Source organism: Varroa jacobsoni, unplaced genomic scaffold, assembly GCF_002532875.2.
Source record: "Varroa jacobsoni isolate VJ856 unplaced genomic scaffold, vjacob_1.0 scaffold_778, whole genome shotgun sequence".
Lineage (NCBI taxonomy): Eukaryota > Metazoa > Arthropoda > Arachnida > Mesostigmata > Varroidae > Varroa > Varroa jacobsoni.
Window position 1 is genome coordinate 157,925 of NW_019213680.1, and position 23,479 is coordinate 181,403.

At 43.9% G+C, this 23,479-nt stretch overlaps 1 protein-coding gene across 10 annotated transcripts in view; it reads right to left on the minus strand.

Annotated features, from left to right (window-relative positions):
* The window catches only part of LOC111263617 (uncharacterized), an 87,783-nt gene extending 66,343 nt beyond the window's left edge, over positions 1-21,440 (minus strand). The window contains exons 1-4 of one of the 10 annotated variants that reach the window (XM_086969721.1): positions 21,096-21,440; positions 18,842-20,329; positions 15,566-15,634; positions 12,420-12,507 (exon numbers count right to left, since the gene is read on the minus strand). In XM_086969721.1, coding sequence (XP_086825847.1) covers positions 12,420-12,507; positions 15,566-15,634; positions 18,842-19,654 — 970 coding nt within the window. In that variant the 5' untranslated portion in view covers positions 19,655-20,329; positions 21,096-21,440. Of the gene's footprint in view, positions 1-12,419; positions 12,508-15,565; positions 15,635-17,804; positions 18,745-18,841; positions 20,491-21,095 lie in introns of those variants that run through there. The other 9 variants (XM_022838863.2, XM_086969720.1, XM_086969722.1 and 6 more) reach the window with 9 other exon arrangements.
* Between the last annotated feature and the right edge of the window lie 2,039 nt (positions 21,441-23,479).

Here is a 23,479-nt window from a genome sequence, read left to right on the forward strand (position 1 = left end):
CTACCGCTGCCAAATCCAGCCTAGGTCCGTTTCTCGTCCCAGCCTTGTGATCCATTCGTTCAGCTGTTCATTGACCTAACTCGCACTTTACTATGAACCTGCCTCTCTATCAGCAATACTAGTAGTCGTAAGATGGCATGAGTGTATTGAGACCTGATCTCGACTAGAGAAAAACAATGTAAAGGAGACAGCAGACGAGGAAATGTAGTTAACAGGACTACTAACCGAAGCAGCCGAAAACTCGGTTTTTAGCTTAGCCCAAGTTCCCTGCACATTCTGCTATACAAGTGTTCACCAGGCATTGCTCCATCAGTTAGGTCATGACACGTTATTCTTCATCGCTCTGTCTAGGCTCTTTTGATGTTGTCTAAGGCCAGTGGTAGCACAAGTAAAAACTGATTATGCTGCTCCGCTTGCAGCTGCACTGAACAACAACTAACGGTACTACTGATCGACTGTCCTTTGTTCTAGCCCAGTACTCCTTATTTTATTACTCCTGCTCGTCATCCGGTTTGAATCTATTGAAGATCTGGGACCTCTAGTAGATATGCGTCCTCAGCTCGCCTGTCTTTCGATAAGATAGCCATAACATCAGCAAACTCGAGGCTTCACATTAGACTACCGCTGCTACTATTCTTTTATCACTTCTGCTCACTGCTCAGTGCTACGCATGTGTATACCGCCATACAAAGGGCACCACAGAGGTTAATCAGTCGGCCAATCAATCAGAATCTTGACATTTAATCGAATACAAAAACTGTCGGTGCGCAGGGAGTAGCACAATGCTACTTTTTACGTACTTTCTTTCATTCCGTTTTCTCCTTTTAAGTTCCCTATTCAAAAAACAAGAAGGTACCTTTGTGGTTGGTCTCATGGCCGTTCGTTAGGGATTGGTCGGCAGTTGGTCATCACAATTGCGCGAACGCGTAGGCCCGTCACGACTGGAGATCGACGGGGTCACGCTACTCGTAGAGGTCGTCATGAGTTGGGACACAGGCTGGGTGAACAGCTGTATCATCACTGATCAGGCAGCGAAAGGTACGTGAGCAAAGCAGAGATCGCTGTTGCTGCCATCACCGTTGCCGCGAAGATGAAACTTGCTATGTGCAAAGTATCAGTCAACCATCATCGCATGAATCAGCGAAAAAGCTCTGGTCCGTTTGCGGCTTGCTCTGTCCAGCGGCAGCATCGTTAGGAGATGCTGCCCTAGACGACCGGACTGTTAGTGCTGTGTAGCTGCTGCTGCTGACGATGCTTACCATTAGTGCCTGCTACCTAGACTGTGCGAAATAGCTAGCAGCCTTTCTCGGTAGAGGGTAGATTATTAGGGTATTCGAGCAGACAAACGCAGTCCCTAGTGGTTTAGCGTACTTGTAGCATCTATAGTCGTGTTCAACCTACAGCAAGGCCATCAGAGAGGAATGAAGGTCATCAAAGATACTGCTGAAAAATGCTCTGCTTGTCGGACTAGCAGCATCAGGAAGAGAGGAAAACGTATGCGCTGGGAGCCAGGGCGTAGAAGAAGCTTAGGAGAGTGGACACCTCTCAAGGGTACGCGAAGGCTGGGTGGATAAGAGCATCCATCCAGGAGGCAGTAATGGTATGGCGGCTCACTCTGCTAGGCAAAGAAAGAGGTGAGAAGTGAAGCCTGCGACCAGATATCGATTTAAGGCACAGGTCGACGACATGGCGAAAAAATCCTTCGATATAAACCTGACCAGCTAAGGTGGATGGCACAATCACCAAAAGCACTCGACCAGTACGCGCTTAGCGTCGTTGCCGATCGGCCTGTTCTCGCCGGCAGTATAATGATGATTCTTGGTCTCACGGACTTTGGGTAAATCTATTCGAACACCACCAATATCGTCATTCCTTTTTTTAGAAGACCAGTGTTCATACCTGACCCCCAAGCCATCCTCGTTTCTAAGCAGAAAGGGAAAAAGGCCACCTCAGAGGTTACGAGCAAAGGTTGTGCTGAATCGCTGCCCATTGCTTTAATGTTCGCCTAACATTAAAGCGGCGAACGCAACCCTTGCCTTTTCAATTCGACCCTGACCTGCCTCATTTTACTTGGCTGACCTATTATTGGATATTATGTTGGGAAGGTGCCAGCGTTGTCAGTCAGGTGATCGATACTGTACGAAAGGATGGGACATAGGGGAAAACGTCGACGCCTACAAATACCTTCGGTGGCCACGGCGTTGCAACCGGTGCAATTTTTTTTAGGTCGGCAGCCATGAAACTAGCAATAAAGATAGTAGCGCTTGGACCAGCTACCTTTGTCCTTACAGAGAGTTGAGCACGTATTGCGGCCAAGGTAGGCGTTCCATAGATCAATGAAGCATGATCAGAGGGTTTTTTTTCAAGATTCTTTTGTCTTCAGACGTAGAGCAATATAAGGGAATCAGATAAAACTTATTTTACTGAGTCTGTTATTCGCAAATCATAAGAACCACCCAGAGCTAAAATAAGAAGGTGTGCACAATCTTGGGTTTACTAATCGAATAAACAAAGCCGATTCGACCATATTATAATGGAATGGTTGTACACTGTTCTATCGTTACCCCAATAATCTCATCAATGTGGGTTATGAAGCTAACTAAGTTCCCGTATGACAGAACAAAATTAACTATAACTTAACAAGTAAACCTAAAGCAATTTTCTAACTTTGCTAGTCTGATATCATGAGCGACCGAATTCTAATACTACGAATAATGTGAAACTAACGGTTATTAAGGAGAGGCTATGGGGATCAATTAATCCACTCGTCGTATCCCTCATTGAACGAAGTCAAAATGAAAGAGTTTTCATGGGTAAACTCAAAACATGTCACAGGCACAATCAATTAAGCAGCTCGAGTAGCAGGCAAAAGTTCCACTCGTTAAGCAATTTTCAAACATACGAATATGAAGATGGCTTTAACTTTCAATCGTTGTAGGTTTTTCCATACGACGAGATGAAGGCTCAAAAACGATGATCGAAACACACATTATCCTTTGTTCAGGATATTTCATCATTTTAGAAGGAAAGGATAAATATATATATACTTCCCTATAGGTTGTAATATATGTACGTACTGGCGGTCGCTACATACATCCATTTCACCACACGATGCTGGCAATCACGTGGGCCAATTATGTCCATTGTACAACGACTGAGATTGGTTTAGACATTGGCAGTTAATATACAGTCCATGTATAATACAAATGCCTATTTCTTCCCCTAGATTCTAAAACAAAACTCACAGGTTGGCATAAACGTTACTATTTGTAGTCGCAATGTTTTTTTTTTATCAGCTTGGGTCATGGTTCGGGATATGTTTGATATTACTTCGAATGCAGCCGCAATCTGACTATCGCGGCTGCTGCTGGCGTCACTACCTGTCCTCTACTGCGAACCTTATCCACGTGCCAATTGATTCCATTCATATTATACAACTACTCTGCTCATGCAGAAAATAAAGGATGCATTGCAAGTAAGACATTGCACTAACAGCCTTGAGCTACTAGGACTGCCTCGCGCTCGAAAAAATTGTATGCAAATCTACTTAATCACTCGGTATTCCGTTGCTACGTTTTCCCTCTATATTGCGCGAGCTGAAGAGACTAACACCTACTTCAAAGCGCCATCGCCAGCGCTCATGGAACCCCACGTGGGATTCCAACAGGATTTTCAGCACGACAGTTGCATAACCTTGCTCTGTCCTCTATCCCAGCGCGCCAAACCTCTTCTCGAGGTGCCTGGTTCACTAAACGCCACAGTCGAGGGAAGCGGGGCCGTAGCATACCATACCACCGCCTTGGCGGGACGCTGTCAGCCAGGATAAAAACATAACGATCACGGCGTAAAAAGTCGATAAAAATAATGTCCTCTAACGCCATCGTTTCAATACCGCAAATTGAAGAAAACAAGGAGAGGCAACTAGCTCTTGAAATGATCCTCCCTTACCAATGTCGTAAACCCGTTTGTCTGTGAACTTCAGCTTCGCTACCGAATAAACTCTCTCTTTTTTCTCTATGTGAGCACGGGTGCACGCAATTTATGTATCTGTACATATGTATAACAGTAGCAAAGCAAACGTGGGTGTATCAAATGCAAAATGGTATTAGAAGATCTATTGCAATAGAAGCCGCATTTTTCTCATGCTAGATATGCTCCTTGGCTTGTAGCATTTTCGTTGGTGTGCGTCTAGTTACATGCTTGCTACTCATTAGAGTAGTGAAATTATAGGCAACCATGGATGTATGTAAAAATATTGATCTGCAGTCTCTTGATAAATCATAACTGGAGTACAATACGCTATTAGTATGGCTTTTGATAGATCCCAGTATATCCAAACCGTCAGAACTATCATTGAGATTACTAAGCCAGTATATATTATATTGGGTAGTTAAAGAAGTCTTGATTAATCGTTTTTAAGCCAAAATTAAGACAACTGCTCTTTACGATACAAAAATAAAATTACTACATTAAATGTGCGCCGCTTTGATCGATGATTTTCCGCCATCTTTCTGCTAATAGTACAATCCCATCATTGTAGAACTTTCATGGCTTCTGGGCAACGATTTATGACAAGTGATTTTTGAGCTTCCTTGTTGAAGCTAAATTAAAAGAGTCCTGGATAGGCTGAAACGAGTGATAACCTGATGATGCCTGATCCAGCCTTTATAACGAATGCATTAAAATTCCCCATCCAAGTTCTTCTAATCTTTACCTGATCAATTACTTTACAAGATGACAAAAACTTATAATACACAATTCCTTTCTAATTCCATTGAAGACGTAGACATCGCCTACCCTTGTGTCAGTCTGGGCCTTTTACAGATTGTAAAGCTCATTTTTTTCTATTTGTACTTTATTGAGGTTCACTTCATATCTTTAACTGACTGTACCTATGTAGTATGTCACATATGTCTCTTCTTGATTCAATGCTAGCAAATCTGCGGACCAGTGCAGCCGTAAACTTTCTGGCCATCTTGAGCTCTATTTCGATGCAGCTCGTCGTCGATCATGTCCTGTGTAAGATACTAAACTGTGTAATCTCTTCTTTCAATCGAATTTGAGAGACATAGTTGCTAGCTATTCGGAAAGAAAAACATACGCAAATATTTCATACCTACAAGCAGTTACATCCACGATTCTTTACGAGTCTTCAGGTATCTATGCAACGTTTCATACGAAAAGCCTCAAGCGTTTGGGACCGTTACGCGTGGGAAAAACAACAATTATACATGCTGTTTTTCGAGTGCGTCCTGTTTGGTGGGAATACCCAGGGAGGACAGTTCTTATAAACTCAAAGGGAACAAAACAACAGAACTGCAGGGAACCAAATTACATGTGGTATAAATTAGTATCTATTGTTGTTTGCCCGCTTCATGCTATTCGAGGTTTTGTGCGCTTGTTATTTCAACGTGGCTGTGACCAACGATGAGTGGACATAAATAAAAATCAGTATCTAAGTATCAAAGCTAATGGACAGACATTAATCCGCTTTTCGTTTCAACAATTTGCGTATCTCCCGCTACCTACCGTCGAGCGACGTTTGCTCTTTGAAGACGACGTTGCGATTGTGAAAGTCACTGGACAAATCGCTTCAATAGACAAGCGATTTACGGAGCACCGGTAGTAGAGGCTTCAAATTTTAGTCCACATAATACCAAAGCAAGAGACGCAAAGGGAGGAGCGGGTCGCAAGCGACCAGTGTCGTTGGGAGTGGGGAGGCCAGCCGTGTGGAACACGGCCGTATAGTGTAATTATGTATGTAATTACCGGATTCGGAGTGTAAAAACTCCGGAAAAATCATAGATGGAGATCTGAAATGAAGTATGAAGAAATGGTCAGCCGGGAGGCGTTGAAACAAGGGCGGAACAAATTGCAGAGTACCAACCGCACGGGAACGCTGTGCAAACGCAGCATGGCTGGTAACGATGGCCGAGTGTTACGGTCAAAAATGTATACAATAAACAGCTGTTGGTTCTTACGCCGTTAAAGTATATATATATATATATATATATATATATATATATATATATATATACTTGAGACTACAGCTGACGACAAGCAATAGTTTTCAGCTCTTCTGTTATAGAACTTTTTTCATTTATCTATTGTACGGTACGGCAAAGTTGCTTCATTAAAGGTTGTTTGTACATTTCATTACAGCCCGAAGTATAATAGCAACCATAGTTTTTTTTTTACTTAGTAATCATAATTTTTCTTTCGTACCGACTCAACGCCGTATATTAACCAATGAGAACCAAGCAATCTCATTTTTGATCATTTTACTTTATTAAGTTTTCGGCTGGTTGTATTGTATCTTCACTGCTGTTATCGATAGCAATTAAAATTTTTTTGACCTGAAACTATATCATCTCGTCGGCCATTTTACTCTGGCTTTTTTCAGAAGGTTGGCTTGCCGAGGCCTTAGGTTGTCCTCATCTGAAGATTTCGTTGACTTCAACCCTATAGAATGCAGTACCCTTGATATTTCATTGTGATTTTGATGTATTGTTTTGGCGTATCCGTGCTAGTATTGGTCTTTGTGTCTTCGTCACCACGTATCTAATTCTCACAGAACTTCCTTTAAAAAAAATGACTGCTTTGTTGATCTTTTCTGCCTAGAGTGAGAACGACGGTTGATAATTAACCAAGCTGACCTGTAGGTGATCATTATCATACTACCTTCATTTGCGAGTTCGCTTTCCATTTGCCTACCCCGATTGTTTACCAATTAATGATACTACGATGATACTAGCTAACCGTACCAAAAATATTCTAAGATAACAGGCGAACGGGGCAGGGCCAATGAACGGATCTACGTACATACTGTCAAGAATTCTTATTGCCAAAGTTCACCGCGGTGTTTCGCACACTTCTTTCACCTCAGGTAATCACAGCCTTTTTCTCTTCTAGGACATAGCCCAACGCTTTACACTATAACATCTCATTCATTTGGAAAACCGCGATGTTCTGTTAGGCGTTTGTCGAGGCCGAAGAAAAGCGTAGCTCGGTGCAGGTTGTCCCTTCGGTTTCACGCCCCTATGGCTGCCTTGAAAGCCCACTATGACCAGAACGTGTAGCAGCAGCAGCAGCAGCAGCAGCAGTAAGAAACAGAGTTCCTCCGAGGAAAAAATCCGAAACTGGACAAAATTTAGAGTGTTTTGGGTAAGAGAAATACATTGCTTTGATAAAATGCGATAATAGGAAAATCAATTTTTCAACTATGATTGTCTCAAGTTTAGAGTTGTGAAGACAAAAGAGCAGGCGGTGGCATTTACCTCCTAAACTACCTGCCTCTAAACTACCTAGCCATCGGGAGACAATAGAAACGTACCATAGAAACAAAGAGAGCTCGAGCGCGGAGCGGAATACGTGCACACATACACTAAACAGGCAAATACATACGGCTTGTTGACACGAGTTCAATGCAGAACGCGTCAGACGGCATTGTCCGTACGGTTCGTTCGAATATGGAGAATCAACATTTGCCCGAATTATTTTATTGAATTTAATTTCGTTAATAGTCCTATTTGCTGGCCCGCGCCTTTGACCTCAAATTCATTATGTACATTATGTTTAAGAGAAACTGGATCGCAAATCTTGCACATAATCTGTCAAAGTAAGTATAACCAAACTCCGCTGGATAGCTTTTCTGCTTAATATAGCACTCTATGCTACTATGGGGTTAACGCGGTAGGAAACACTTAGCAGTAGTCCCTGAAGTAAAATAAGAGTTGAGTCCTTTCCACGCTTGGACGTCGCATTTTTTCTGTCCATTGGTTGGGAGTCAGACTTTTAGAGAGATTTTTGAAAGATGCTAGTCCCGATGACCGAAAACACGGTTAACCTTTTAAAAGTCTCATGAAAGGTCATATTTTATGTGATTCAAAAAGCTGAACTAATAACAACAACTAAACACCTTTTGAATCTAGGACTGCCGCAAATATTGCCACAGAGAAATTCTGATTTGATGGCATTACTCTAAGGATTATATGTCAATGAAGGCACGTCCACTAATCCCATATCCAAAGAACAGGGGGACTCATGTGACGCATGAGGCCAACTAAAATAATACCGAGGCGAAAAGTCAAGTATATACTTCACTTTTTCATTTCTAACATTGGCAAAATATAATAGAAAATAGACTATACTTAGAGTCAAACATTATTAACGATTGTTTACTTAGTATTGGAACAGAGTTATGCAGCGGTATCTCAAAGGTCGACACCGTTGATTTTACAACATTTACGAAAAATATGAGTATCTATACAACACACGAGAAGTTACAGTTCAGTCTCACGGGGGAATTATCCAGTACAAAATCGCACTGCGAGAAACACAAAATGTACGCAAAGCCATTGGAAGAAACCAACCTGTGACGCTTTCCGCCATGTGAAATCAAGCTGTGAAAAAACCAGCAGCTTACCTGGTAATGTGCAGTTCGAAAAAACTACCCCAGTATAGTGTCGTGCTTGAGAGGCAGCCCGCACAGAGAATCTACTGCAAAAATGCCGTATAAAGTTACCCCAACCTTTGCACAAGTTTTGACCCATTACGCCCCAAACCCTTCTGTATAGGTTCGATGTTTCGATCCTTCCGTGAGGTCATTGTCCCTAACGGGAAAACAAAAAGTCTGCGCGCAATTGAAAACTCGAATTTCGGCATTAAAGGAGACATTTGTATTGTAATGTGACATTCCCATAGAATTTTGACTTTTTTCAAAAGATTACTTAGGTTTGAGATGCGTACAGCATAAATTTATTTTAAATATTACTGATAAATAAAGCCCAAATAAAATACATTGCTATCCCACAGTTGGTGTTTGCGTACTCAGGCTATACTTGTTCCTGTGATAACTGGAGTCAAAATTAATCTGAGCAATAGCAGTCTGATCGACTATGGTTTTCAGAAAGCTCACAACAAGCAGTCGATGAATAGCAACAAACCAAGCATGATATTATATGGAAAAAATTGTTGCTACAAGTGAATTTTTGTGTTTTACTTACTTCCAAATACTACTACTACTACTACTTAGGAAGTTGGTAGTTTTGATATACGTACGTAAAGGATAAATACGTAAAAATATTGGTCGCCGGTTACCTTGGGAGTCTCTGCTGGATATAGGAAAAACGAGCAGAAACGGTCCAAGCAACATCGATCAGCATTGTCACATCTTTGTTCAGCTAAAATTGTTGATAGAACATTTTGATGAAACACATTCGCTCACTTCACACGTTATACGTCTACGTGAACAAGCTAGAAGTGTGACATGCGTGACACGTAGTACGTTATTGGAGAAAAATTTTGCCTCCAAATTCTGATTAGACAGCCGAATCACAAATGCCGTTGAAACAGCTTTTCTTTTGTGCGGAGGAAAATGAAAGTGACAGAAGCTATCACTTGATAGTGACCTCGTTAACCACCTCCGCACCAAGAACTTTTAGTTGATTTCAATTGGTTTTAGAACCTAAGGGATAGTAGCGGACTGTTTTTTATTAGAGTATCCAAAAGCGAGCATTTAGGTTATAAACAGTCATCACTAACGGCACCGCAGCCTTCGAAAGACGAACGCCACATTCGCTCGTGGCGCTTCGCTGGCAGCATTTCTACCTGTTACCATACGTCCTATTTGAAAGCGGTATAGGTAGTACAACAAACTACCTCTCCGCTGCTATGGGGCAAATACTCTTTTTTTACAAGCAAATCCAATGCCAACTATAAAAAGAGTAGGCAGGCTAGGTTGGTCGCACATCTGGTCGCCTATCTTTAAGGTGATTCTTATACAGAGGAAATTGCTTGCGATTTATTAACGCAAAGGAAGGAAGCCTATGCGCGCCCACTAGAAAGATAGCAAAGCTCGCGCGCGGAGAAAAAGCTGCCATTGATCTTTATCAGGATGCGACTGCCAGTCATAGGGTATATATAGCCGGTTAGTAAGATGTGTGCAAGAAAGGCTGTATGATATACATCGACTGAGACTTCCTCAATTGATCATTTTAATATTTTCTTTCCTTTTTAGCTAGGTTCTATGCTGAACTTTTGCATCTAAGTTCTGATCCAAAAAACCTCGGCAAGCTTTATAGATGATGCCATTTCCTTGGGTAACGCAGCCTGTGACACAACGATCCACTTCTATTTCTAACATTTGTTTGAAAACGTTCACATTTATTTAGAAATGAACCACAACATGATGTTTTAGCTACCCACTTATTTGCCTGAGACGGTTTCGTTCATGGTTGACATTTACTGTAAACTGTCAATACAAAATTGCTAGCCAATGTTCTGCAATAATAGACGTAGTCTGTCTTAAAAATAGATTGAATTACTTGTGCCTCTCTGCACGAAATGATGCTACCCCAGCACATCGCAATATACGTATTCCAGTCATTCTGCTTTCGTCAATACCAGTCGTCCAGGTCAATCAGGTTTCTGAACATACAAACAAATGGTATACCCGATAAACACGGAGCACCAATGCTAAACGAGCCGCGATCCGTCCATTATAATCAAATTGCATTGCTAATCTTCAAGTTTTTCAACTGTAAAATGGTTTTGAAAAGTTTAGTTTAAGTTTGTAGTTAGTTGACCAATGTTGGCCCTCTGAACTTGGCTAATCACAGCTGTGTCAATTACAAATACCCCAACGCTCGGTTCATTGAGTTCTAGCTCTTTCTAAGCCTATGGCAAAATCCTCCGTAATTCTTAAGGCACCGTTGTCTTCCAAAGCCTTCAGCTGTCGTTTATGTTTAACTTTATTTAATAAAGAATAATTGCTTTCTGAAGTTTAAGCAAAAATTGCCTGTCTGTTATGTCTTCATAGCCATAACGATTACGCAAAGGAGCTACCATTGTTAAGCAATCCGCTGATAATGAAAACACCAACATATGTCTAGAACAGAACAAAATTAGTCTGCACAAAAAAGTTCAATATGAATAATAATAGATTACCATCTTCTATTGAATAGCCAGTCAATCAAGTAACTTACCGAATCTAGAGATATAGTAACTTGCTAATAACGAGGCAAAATAACTATTGCCATTGAATTAATGTCAAGCCCGATATCTTCTTCATGCTAGATAAGGGGGACAAACGTCCATTGTTAGAACTACATCTCCAACTTATAGATAATTTTCCTTCAGTAATCGATTGGATTTAGATACGCTAATGGAAATACTTAATGGGAATCATTAACAACGCTTTAATGGCATGACCAAGCACTAGCAGGCACCTCCTGCCATTATGTTCTGGGACGCTTGTTGACCAACCGTGCAGTGCAGATGCTTAGTTAGTAAATCTAATTCTAACGGAAGTTCTCCTACAGGCACATACAGATTTATACAATCCCTGACGGCGACACTGGACGTAAAATTCGAGGCATTTAGCTTGAACATGAAACTAACAACGAAGACGCATCACCACGGGACCAAGGTCAACGTTGAAGTACATTAATGCTACGACCTCTAAATTTAAAGTATTTCATTGTAGTGGCTTATAGCGTTTATATGCGCAATCGCGTCGAACTTAAATTACAGGGGCACTGTGACAACACAAGGCTTCATCGTATCTCTTCTTCTAATAAGGTAGAAAGCAACGCCGGTCGGCAAAGTATCCTCCCGTCTAAACAATACCAGCTCTCACGCTTGAATTTACCTGTGAGTAGATCGAACGGACGTCTTACGAAACAAATATAGACAAACTGATAACATTCGGAGTAGATCTAGCCGTTGACAACAGGTGCTTTGTTGTACTTAACATTAATAAGTATCGGTATGTAAGTAAAACACATTAGCTGAAATAGAAATTCTGTTTCAATAAATTCTATAAACAATCCACTGATGCATGATGACCTCACTTTGTTTATAGTTAACCAACTCAGCAAAACATCTTGTTTTAGTACCAACTAGATGTATTCAAAAGAAATAAATAGTTTCAAACTACGATTTCAGCGTGCTGACCTCTTCCTCCACGTAGGACACCACATCCACATACTGGACATGAATCCTAACGTCCAGAGGCCCTCTTTCTCTTTTCCTGATATGTTTTCAGGCAAATCTTCATTCAAGTCGACATTTCCATACCTTATTTCACACGTCTAACCGCGATCCAAGCACAATTATTCTGTGAACGTGTGCGACGTATCTGGATGCGAAACATTTTCGTATCAGAGGAAACATAAGATGCTCGTTAAAGGCTTGTGTAAACTGCTGTTTCGCTTTCGTTCATACTCGGTCTTACTCGTCGTTTACGGATGATTTCTGCATGCGATTGTCGCTGCGGTTCCGTGTGTAAAAACATGGCACGTACATAGATACTCACATCCGTAGAACAACAGACTGACGGTGCCGCTACAGACAATAGAGAAATACAGTGACAAATAACAAACTACCTTGGTTACGTAGGAGGATATTTGGATACTCACAGTCGGGTGTGCCGAGAGGTGTGCAGAACGACTTGACAGGACTGGGCGTTCGGGCCCAGGCGCGCGATGAACCGGCCGTTGTATAGACCTGCGGAAAGAGGCGAGCCAGGGTTGGCCAAGGACGCCCGTGCAAACATAGACAGCACGTTAGATGGAACAGGACTCTTGCCTGTACATCTGACAGTGACTATGACGTTTGTGGACAGGGCAAGACTCAGCGCACCATTTCAGATGGATCGAAAATCGCATGCTGTCAGCTTCAGGTTGATAGTAAAGGGGCGAAGTTGGAGATGGTGTGGCGGGGAAGGGTATTCGATATAAGACCCGCGAACGGTAAACGGGACTTTAACGAATAAGATAGTGCAGTCCAGGTCTTGTTTTGTTGCATGCTCATAGTAGCATGGGTGTTTCCTTTTTATTGCCAAAATAAGCAAGCAGGCGACGTTGATGGGATCGAGAAGAAGTTGTCTAATAGATACTGTTGGAAACCGGAAAAAAAATAGACGAACAAGCATCCACTCAAAAACGGCCGCCATCCGAAGTGTGTGTTATTAAAGCTGAAGGGAACAGACCAGCCAAACAGATGATTCTAAATATGCGCTTGAACAAAGTATTGTCTGGTTTTTGTACAGCTTATACACACTGATTTGATATGAAGGAAAAAAAAAGGGACGGACGTATAAGTGGCAACAGACGCACTGCTTAGAGGCATTGCCTTACATCGCTGATGTGAAACAGTTGATTCTAACAGGGGTCATGTATAGTGGATATCAATATCCTTTTCATGATTGACTGCCGCTGTTTATCAATATAAATACATTTACTCTGGAATATGAGTGAGGGATGATCGGCTACGGAGATATTCGAAGGACACAATCATTGGTTTATACGAAAAGATATACAGTAATGAGTTTACATGGCCACTGTACTTTTTACAGCAATCATTAAGTAATTTTAAAGCTGAGAAACGTATAGAATAGAAAATAGGCATGATTGCACACTAAAGAATCTTAAAGCCTGTCGTATTGATCCCTTCCAAATTATCTTACTAGAGACAATTCATGTCCAATACCATTGTATACAAAAGGCATCCATTGCGCGTTCAGCAATTCTTCTTTGTAAGGATATGATCCGTCTCTAGACGCAATGCTCCCATATACGCTCTATGTCCCAGCAAAATAAGAACAATCTACCAAAAAGAACTTCAACGGATTCAGCTGCACGAACGAGGAAATCCGTGACTAGCATTAATCTAGTATAGTATCCCATAGCTATTCTAAAATCTAATTCATCATTTGTTGAGGTGTGTGTGTCATATATATGACGAGGGCAAATCCTAGACAGTCAGCCGACGAAAAATAAACGATGATTTAACACATGTTTATATTGTCCTTATCTTCAAACAAGGATGGCCCAGAATATTAGCGAAATTAAGAGGACAGCTATTTCACGCGGAGCGCCACTTTGATGGCCCGCTCGTCACAGGTCGAAACCTTCCATGCTAAAGCTTAGTTTGCCATAAATAGCTGAAACATGTGAGCAAGATACGGAACTGATATGTTCAGATTATCATTCGTGCTTTCGGTAAGAGGCTGATTGGATTTGTTGTTTCATTGGCGGGCTATACATGAACAGGGCACTGCAAGCCGTGATGATCGGATGCAGTCGGTGGAAGCCTTTACAGCTGGCATACATTCAACGCGACGTGTGTTGAAAATATTGTAAAGCTTTGAGAGTTTCGGTAAGTTTTAAAAACGCGGCTAGCGATCTGCCCTTCAGAACGATTTTTTTTTCGAGGGCAAAATGCCTACTAGGTCAGGGACTGACGTAACGTCAGTACATGAGGAAAATGTCTTTGCGGAAAGCGACTACCAAAGTTTCGAAGAGCTACTCATGTCTCACTTGAGTAGAAGCTGAAAAAGATATGCTTTGTTAACCTTCCCAGAAGGACAACTCTTTCGGAATGGGCGTATTTTGAGGTTTCCACGGCCAGCTGTGTGTGTTAAAAGCCGTTGCCCAGAGAACAAGTCGGCCTCTCGTTAACATCCTATTTTCCCATTTACTTTCTTTGTGTGGCCAAGAGGGGCCATTCAGACAACGACTAGAACGCCCACTGAGCATACTCATTCACCGTACGTGAACGTGCACGTAGCTTAAATTGCTGAAGTACTAGCAGAGCAGGGATTAGGACCGATTTCGCTTTAGCCCCAAGCATAACTTAAATAACAGCAGTGTAGTGTTAGTTATACACCTTGAACGGCCACGCCTGCTTTAACACTACAACAGAGTCAGCAGGCGTTCAGGCGCTGGCCATGTTGACGGCACGGACACGGCTTACAAATCGGTCATGACAGAAAAGAGGACAAAGGAGAGTCGTTGGTGATCGTAATGTCTGCAGATGATGTAAAAGGTCGGGTTAAAGCAACTGGATGATGCCGCTGAATGAATGGCATCGTTCCAAGAAGATGGCTATTACAATACCGTTTCCCGTTCCCTGATAAGCGCATGGTGCCAGTATAATGGCCTAATACACCACGACATCAATGAGCACTGTAAAATAATTAGTCACTCACTGCCTCCGAATATTCGGGGAGTCTGCCTCTTTCGACTCGTAAATACGTGGACAAACAGATGGGTGGGGTGACAGTAACGGCAGCATTTTGCAGGTACATCACCCGATTAGTCGGAGATCAAGGTCGGCGCAGCAGAAGATACCTTTCCCACCCGAAGGTGTTCGAGGGCGAATTATATATCAATATATGGAGCCAGTGCGGATGAATAGCAATTTTTACGCCAAATGGGCACAGCGAACCATTATTGATACTACTGACGAGCAGCTGCGAAAGCCAACAGACGGACGAGCAGAGTCATGGCAGAACGAAGCTATGACGACACGATGTATCGGATTAAAAAAAAAAAACCAAACGAAGCGTAAATAGTGCTACTAGTACAGTGTATGATTCGGAGCGAGCAAGGACAAACAGAGAAATATGCGGGGAAAAATACGTGAGTAAATAGGAGGGATGGTTGCCGTATTCGATGGTCGATATTGCCAAGGGTTTGTTTCAAGGTGGTCATACATTGCATTATGTCATCACTGTTCTCTGACATAATATAGTTGTTGTTGTTGTTGTTGTTGTTGTTACCTTGATGAACTTGCGGTGCGATGAGGAGCTCGTAGCCGGACTTGCAATTGAGAGGTTGAGCACAGTAGGCTGCAGGTCGAACATTCATGATGATTTCGAGGCGAATAAGGTGGCGTGGAACGGTTCGATACAACGATATAGCAACAATGATGAGATGATTTCGGTGTTAACGATATTGTGATGGTTTTCAGTGAAGATTATAGTTGTATAGGTATTATTGTTGTTGTTGTTGGGTAACACAGTGGTTATGGTGGATGGGTTGGAAGATATGAAAGTGAGATTTGGATGAACGTAACGGTGAGTCAGCAATGGCACGGTTGTCGGGGAAGGCGTTTATGTGAATCCGGTAGTGGTGACAGTAAACGCGGAATCGGCATCGAACGGCATGGATTTGCATCGAGATTCCCAGTTTTGTTTTGGACCGGAGCAGGCAGAGAAGAAGCAAGCGATGGAGCGGCGTAATCAACGCGACAATGTGTTAGTAAATCATGAACGTACCATGACAACTAACAACGACTGATCTATCATAACATATCGATATACAATATATTCACAGGTGATAATAGTACACTGCAAAAGGAAGGTGGGCAAAGCTATCTGTTAGCTGGGCTTTTACTCATTCGTGAGCCACAGGTGCTGATGTTCTCGCGTTGGCTTTAGGTTTAGGAAGAAAATGTACAGACAGCAGGTGAGGGTGCCCAGTGCTGATACTGTGATTTTGCAGAATTGCTCTATCAATAAAAAGTTGAGTGATTCATTTGTAGCAGTGAATTTTTTGTTGTGACAAGATATCATGGCGTACATAGATCGTGCGTGGTTCTCGAGAAGGGTGCTAAGCTAGCTGAGACAGATATGAAAATGGATTTATTAAAGCTGCATAGATTGCAAGTATGAATACGCAGACAGATTTATTATGTACTAATCATCACATCAGTCATACTAGTCGGAAACTGATCGTGGTGGCAGCAACGACATTTTTCGATTGGTCAAGTTCTCAGTCCCTCTTTTTCATTGGTACCAAAATATTCGGAACTTGAATATATCAAATGGGTAAGATAGTGATGTGTAGTCGATAGTTAAGCCTTGCAAGGTTGCCTGATGGGCACAATCAGGTCAGAGTGTGAGCGCGCGTGCTACAACGACGAAGAACAGAGGCTACGATAGGAGACCAAGTTACGGGACAGTGCACGGTTGTAGCTCTAGTTGACGTCCGTTTGGCTAATAAGGCAGAAGACGCGCACTGACGAACCGTAAACAGTGCCGAGAATATCGCCGAGAACGAAACAGTAGTTCTCATCAAAATCAAGCTCCATGGCAAGTGTACCGTAGATTGACACAGATAGAAAAAAAGTACTCCAACAGAGTAGAAACGCTTGGCGGAATCTTAGATATCTAATTATCTCTACGTCTACCCACAAAGACCCCCCAGACAAAAGCGATGATGGTAGTAAATGTACCGGTTAAAAATATCACAGCGGTATTGGACTAGCTGATACGCCTACAGTGGCAGGTCTGTGCTTGATTCGGACGAGGCTTTTGAGAAACCACAGCGAGGGGCTAAGTAACTCAATTTTGTAAGGTTTTGTCGAATTTTGTAAGGTTAAGAAAACTACGCGGCTTATTTCGCGATTGGCGACTGATATTTAAAAGCTGATCGTATTGAGCAGAGTGATTACAACTGAGGTATACACATTAAGTTTGTATCCGAATGTCCAGACAAAGCATAGTATTCCGTTAGAGTTAATCGCCCTATATTCATAACTTCCTTAATTCTCAGAACAAACATCAGAAGCTTAGTACAGAGCCGACTGTGGTTAAATAAGTAACCAGTGGGATCGATAGGTCAATGCCATTTAGCTAAATCGACGATTTCGACTCGCAGCGAATCCGAGACTAGTTTAAGACGATAGGAAACGATTGGCGTATCCCGAACATGGCGTTATCCGGCATTAGGTAGAGAGGCGCTACTTTTGTTCTTTCGTCGATAGCGGATTTTCTTCACAATTATTACGATCATTATCGCTTTTATCATCACCATTTTTATACCTAACAGCATTATTTCGAAATACGCATCGACAAACGCGATGCAATCACGGCCGAAATAGCACTCTGTTATTACCATTTTGATAGTAGTACTAAAACAATTGCACATCCTGTGATGCACCCCTAGTATGATCATCTGTATGCATACGTAAAGCGTATGTAAGCATCACCTAAAATATATAGACTGAACACTCACTGAGGCCGACAGGCACATTCTCACGAAAGGGTCGCTCGGCCTGCAACTATCTATGGGGGCTCGCTCTGTAACGCCCTCTTCACAGCGAAAGTTGTTGTCGTCGTCGTTGTTGTTGTCGCTGCTGTAAAGCAGGCCAGTTCACCCAAGCACAAGAGGCACACGCGAGCAAACGCTCTATAATCTTATTTGGCACCATTCGTCATCTGCTCGTTGCCGCTGTCGTCGCTGATAATTTCACCGAGCACGAATACAAGTCCTACAAGATTAGACACGCACACACATGTACATACGCCACCGCCGCTGAGAAGCAGCTCTTGCTCGCACTCAAATGAGTCCTACTTGTATAACAACAACGGCCATCGGCATCGCACTGGTTTACTACAAACGGATAGGTAACGGCCTTTGTCTCAAAAGTAGATTGTATGCACATACATTAAATGTTAACAACGCTCTCAGCAAACGACTTGCACTACCGCGCACGTTAAAGTTTCATCTGGTTTCTTTCATGGGCAGCAAGAAAGTGCCGGATCATTTAACGACCAGTTATGTCCTTTATGATCATATATGTGGAAAGGTATTCAATATCATTGCACATGACAATTCCACGAGTTGACATTACTATTATCGGGCCCTATTAAGATTATTATTATTATCGGCGACATCGCAGTGATCAACTGACAATATTGGTAATAACGACTAGAGCAACCGCCTTGAGATCGGGTCGGCATATTTCGTCGTTCGCCTCACACACTATGTAAGTTACATATACATGTGTACATCCTTCCTTCTGCACTGCACAGTGCTCAGCGTAAGGCTGCCGATCTGCATCTGCAGCATTCGACACCGGCCAGCAGCTTACTGCCAGCAAACAGCGGACTGTCCTAACCTGCGACCTAACCACTTCTGTCTGCCTGTCGCTTGTGTTTTTTTTTCTACGGAACTCTGCGCGTACTTTAAGAAGAGAAAGAAGGGGACGACGGCGACGCAAGAGAACAGCCGCGACGGTGCGACATACAGATGAGAGCAACGACACCCACCTTGGCAGGCGCGGATCTCGGGTGCTCCTGCTGAAAATGGCGGAAGTTGTGCGAAGAGACTGAAGAAGGAACAGCCGCGAGCGGGTGAGGGCCATAGGCAGCGGCGCTACCGCCAGCTGCCGTTACCACTGCTGCTGTAGTCTGGAAGCGCTGGGAGGGGCCGCCATAGTAAAGTTGGGTGGTGCTGCTGGTAGTAGTAGAAGTATGGCATGGGGCGCCGGTGCTGCCGCCGCAGCTCGCGCCACTTCCACCAGCGCCGCCGCCGCTGCTGTCGCCGCCGCTGCTGCCACTGTCGCCTCTGCAGTAGCTCGGGTTAGAGCCGCAGCAGATCGGATGATGCTGGCTGGCGGTCTCAGAAACGGTGCTGCTGCTGCTGCTGCTGCTGCTCGTATTCGTGTTAATGGTGATAGAGCTGGCGTCGTCGATATAGCTGTGGCTGTCGCCTGCTGGATCCTTATCGCCTGCGGCAGGGCTAGCGCCCCTAGCGATGGCAGCGCTTTTAGTGCCACCAATGGCAACTGCACCCGCCGCTTGCTGCTGTCCTCTGTTGCTTGCTTCGATAACTGCTTCAGCTGTATCACCTGCGGTGTTCAACCGACACAGCTGATGTCTGTTTCGTTGAAGCTGATAGCGCTGTTGTGGTTTCTGCAGTGGTGTGCAACTCGCGGCTTCGGCAGCCGAATAGTTTGCGATCGAATTTGTGCAGACGGCAGCAGCGATGGACGGAATGGACGGCGTTGAAGAGGAAGACGGCAGCGATGCTAGCGCCGGCTGCTGAGGGAAAGAGCTGGTTTCTTTGTGGGCTGCCATCATCGGCCGAGGGCCTGGGACCCCGTCAGCACCGGAACAGACCGCCCGCGGTAGGAGGGACGGGAAAGGGTCACTGGGTCGAGCCAGCCGAGAAAACCTTGCTGCGCCTTCAGAACAGCCGGCGTCCGGGTCGATCGGCACGTTGGCACGAGATTCGTGCCAAGGCTACTCCTACGTATGGTTGGTACCGCCAGTCTATCGTCAAAAGACGCAACGGCAGCTTGAACCAGAAGCACAACCTGAGGTACTCTGCGCGCAGAACTCAGCACGTCGACCGCGCTTGCACCCGCACAACGACAGCTACACGAAAAAACACCTTTTCTTTTTCTGTTGGAACCGACACCAGCAGCAACGACTGCAGAAGCAGCGGCTGCAACAACAGCAGCACGTGGCGAAGGCGATCGGGCAAAGTCGTTCGTCTTCAGTGATGTCGTTGAAAGCGTTAGCAACGTGTCCACCAGCGAGGTGGAGGACGATAACAATGAGAACAACCAAAGAGTAGCAGTAGCACTTGTTGGCGATGACAGCGGTGTCGATTTGGACGGATTCGACGGTTGACGTTTTTTCCCAGCCACCCGAGGCCACCCACTGGCAAGTTCTGAGGTGCGGCCCAGGACGGAAAGTGACGGGACGCAGAAGACTCTGACGACGGCCATCTGTTTAAGGCCGTCTACGGTGCTGAAAGGGGTAAGAGACAAGACGAGAGACAAGCACACGGCGACAGGAAAAGGAAACCGAAAAAAAAAAAAAGGGAAAGAGAAAAAGACAGAAGATCACAAATGGAAAGCGAATAGATGTCACAACATCAAAACACAGACAAAGAAAGAGAGGACTCACGGGAAAGATGGCTCAATAGTGGAAACAGCAGCGTCCAGAAAAAAAAATTACTTCAGATAACGCAGTTTTGAGCTGCATGTTAATAATTGATTTAAGGGGAATTTCTATTGCGCGAGTGGGTGACGATAGTAAGTGCCGGAGAAGAAGTGTTCTGAGCAGCAGTGGCTAGTGACCGTACACACGTATAACAACAGACATAGAAGGAAAGAGATAGAAGCTTTATCGTTCAATAAGGTCAATAGTCCCTCAATCAATAAGGTCGATAGTCCTTTATTAAGTAGTGCGGTTGGCATCTCAATCCGCCTGTCATACAATGCGTTTCACACTTTAGGAGGTATTCGAGCTAGCTACTCGAGCGGAACGCACGAACCACAGTCGTGTGTACTGTTATTATAATTCTAATAGAAATCGTTGCAATTGTATTGTTTTATCAAACATCGTAATTCTTCACTACCACTGTCACTCCGTAATGTGCATGTTCATCGGTTTATTTGAGTATCGTCGCCGACAGTGTGTTACGGGGGTTTGGCGGTTTCCCAGGGGATCACGATCGTCACCAGCTCAGTCACTCGCTCATTTGCTCGTATTACGGAACCTGATCACCCACCTGAAGACAGTCGACCGACTCGTTCGACGAGTGGACGTCCACCATGCCGGGCTATAAGGGGAAAATCGCTAGCTCAATCGTCGTACACAAAAGCAACGTGATTTCGCCTTGCGTGGCCTTGTTGGCCTGCGCTTGCTTCATTCGGTTGATATCAACCTTCGCAGACAGGAGAAACACAGGGATCGCTGGAATTGATGCCCGGCGATCTTTCGCTCCTTCTCGTGTCCTCTCAAGACACGCTGCTGCCATAGGCGTTTGCAGTAACAAAATTGGTGGCATAGCAGACGACAGAGCCTTAGGTGTCCCTCATCCTGCACTCTCTGTCTAGCCTGTAGCTCATGGCCAAGAGAAGAGGGTATTTGCAGTGGCTGGCACCTTAGCTCCATGGCTAACAGAAAGCAGCAGCACACATTCCACGTGGGCCAACAACACGAGGTTAAATCAAAGTGGTGGCCCGCAGTGGAGAGGGTTTTCAAAGGAAAGCAAGCAAACTTTTAGCGCTATGCTATGACGTCGCAGCTTGACGAAAACACAGGCAGGCTCATCTAATTGTTCCTAGCAGGACAACTTTCTAATGTTGCCACCGATAGATTACGGATAGGAAGAGAATAGGCGTGGGCGAACGTAGTCTTTCCAAGTATCCGCCAGACTGCTGCTATGGACTGCTCCTGTGTTGCTGCAGTAGTAGCGTGCTTGCTTATTAAACTCATGGATTTTGCGAGGTAGGCCGGTTTCGAAATTTGTTTATGCTGAGAGCCAGTCTGAAACAATACGCACCTAAGGCAGTGCCGAACGTAAAACTCGTTTAAACAATTTAGGCTCCTATAGTATGCAATAGCCAGTCTAACGACAGGGTCCTACGTCTAAAGACAGTGGTCTCATTTGTGTATGAAGAAAAGAATCTGCTTCAATTAGAGAACTGTGCAAACTGTGTTTTCTAGACAAATAAAAAATAACGAGTTAAGGCAGAAATCTACTCTTGTGGCTTCGTCAGGCGCATTATAGTTTGAAGAGAGGAAATACGAATTAGCAAACGTCGTCGATTATCTCCTACCCATTCTATATTGTACTGTATATTTAGTTACGGGTAGTATTAGTAAAGTGCTGTTCTTCATTATCGTGCCATCGTATCGTACGAAACAAGTACCTGTACACATCCGATTGCAATCAAAAATAGAACGTGGCAGGCACATCCAGCGGATTCGAGTGATCTGTTATATTTCGGAACGGCAGCGAGAGCGGGCGGCAAAATTGGAAAATAGCGTTGGGCCTGAGATAAGGCTCCTAGAAGAAAGATGAGGTGGAAAATGAAGGTGTTAACGAGGAGAAGACGCCGAAGCAAAATCGCAGAGCCAACTGAAAGCCAAGCAATAACGCGCACTGCAGTTTGGTCTCTTTCCTGATATAGTTTACGAGCTGGCTTCTCCCTTTTGCGTGCCTCGTTTCCGTGCCGCGGCTATAGAGCAGGAGGTAACGTGGAAACATTTACCATACGTGGTTATATTTTTCTTAATGGATGAGACGTGCTTTACCTTTGACCGTACACTTTCGGATGTTACCCGCCTCTGTCGAGGAAAAACGGTTTTTTTAGGGGTGCTAGGTCAGACGAACCACTACAGCCTTGCGGGGTACGCCACGGTAACGATCTGCAATTAAGCAATCTCTTGCCAAAATTTTTCATTGGCATGGCGTATACCAGAGATACGATTGAGCTCGCATATTGTTTACAATGATTAGGGATTGATTGGAGCACAGTCGGTCGTTTTACCGCAGTAATGTCCTAGTAGATGGTCACCGCCAAACAAATGGAGTAATAAATACGTGCACTAGAGACAGTTTACGCTGTTCTTAGACCTCTTTAGGCCCTAGATGGGTACAATAGGGCTGCGGCCGTGGCAGCAGTGACACCGTTAGCGATAGTAGTGGATTGAGACTATTGCAAGGGTCCCATCGCAGACACTCGCACGGTGGACTGCAGCTCGTAAACGCCATTGCACTATTAAATGTAACCGGTGTATATAGAAGGCCGACAACTACGGACGCCGGTCGTTCCCACGATAGCAGCAAAGTGAGTGCCTAAATGGGCAAACCGCTCCGCTTCAAAACGCACTCAACAGGCCTTTTTGTAGCTCTGTCAGCGAGAACAGTGCCGTAATAGTGTTCTAAAGGATGACGAGCGGCATTACGTGTACGAACATGTTGCTCAAATTTAGATTAAATCGAATATTTAGTATGAATACGCTAGTCTTGTAATAATGGCGCGAGCGTACTTCCGGGGCAGGCAACAACCTTTCATGGAAATGAAAACGCTATGACATCACAAACGTAACGCAATGCTGGAACTAGAAATCGCAAATGATGCACACGTTGGTCAAAAGTTCATT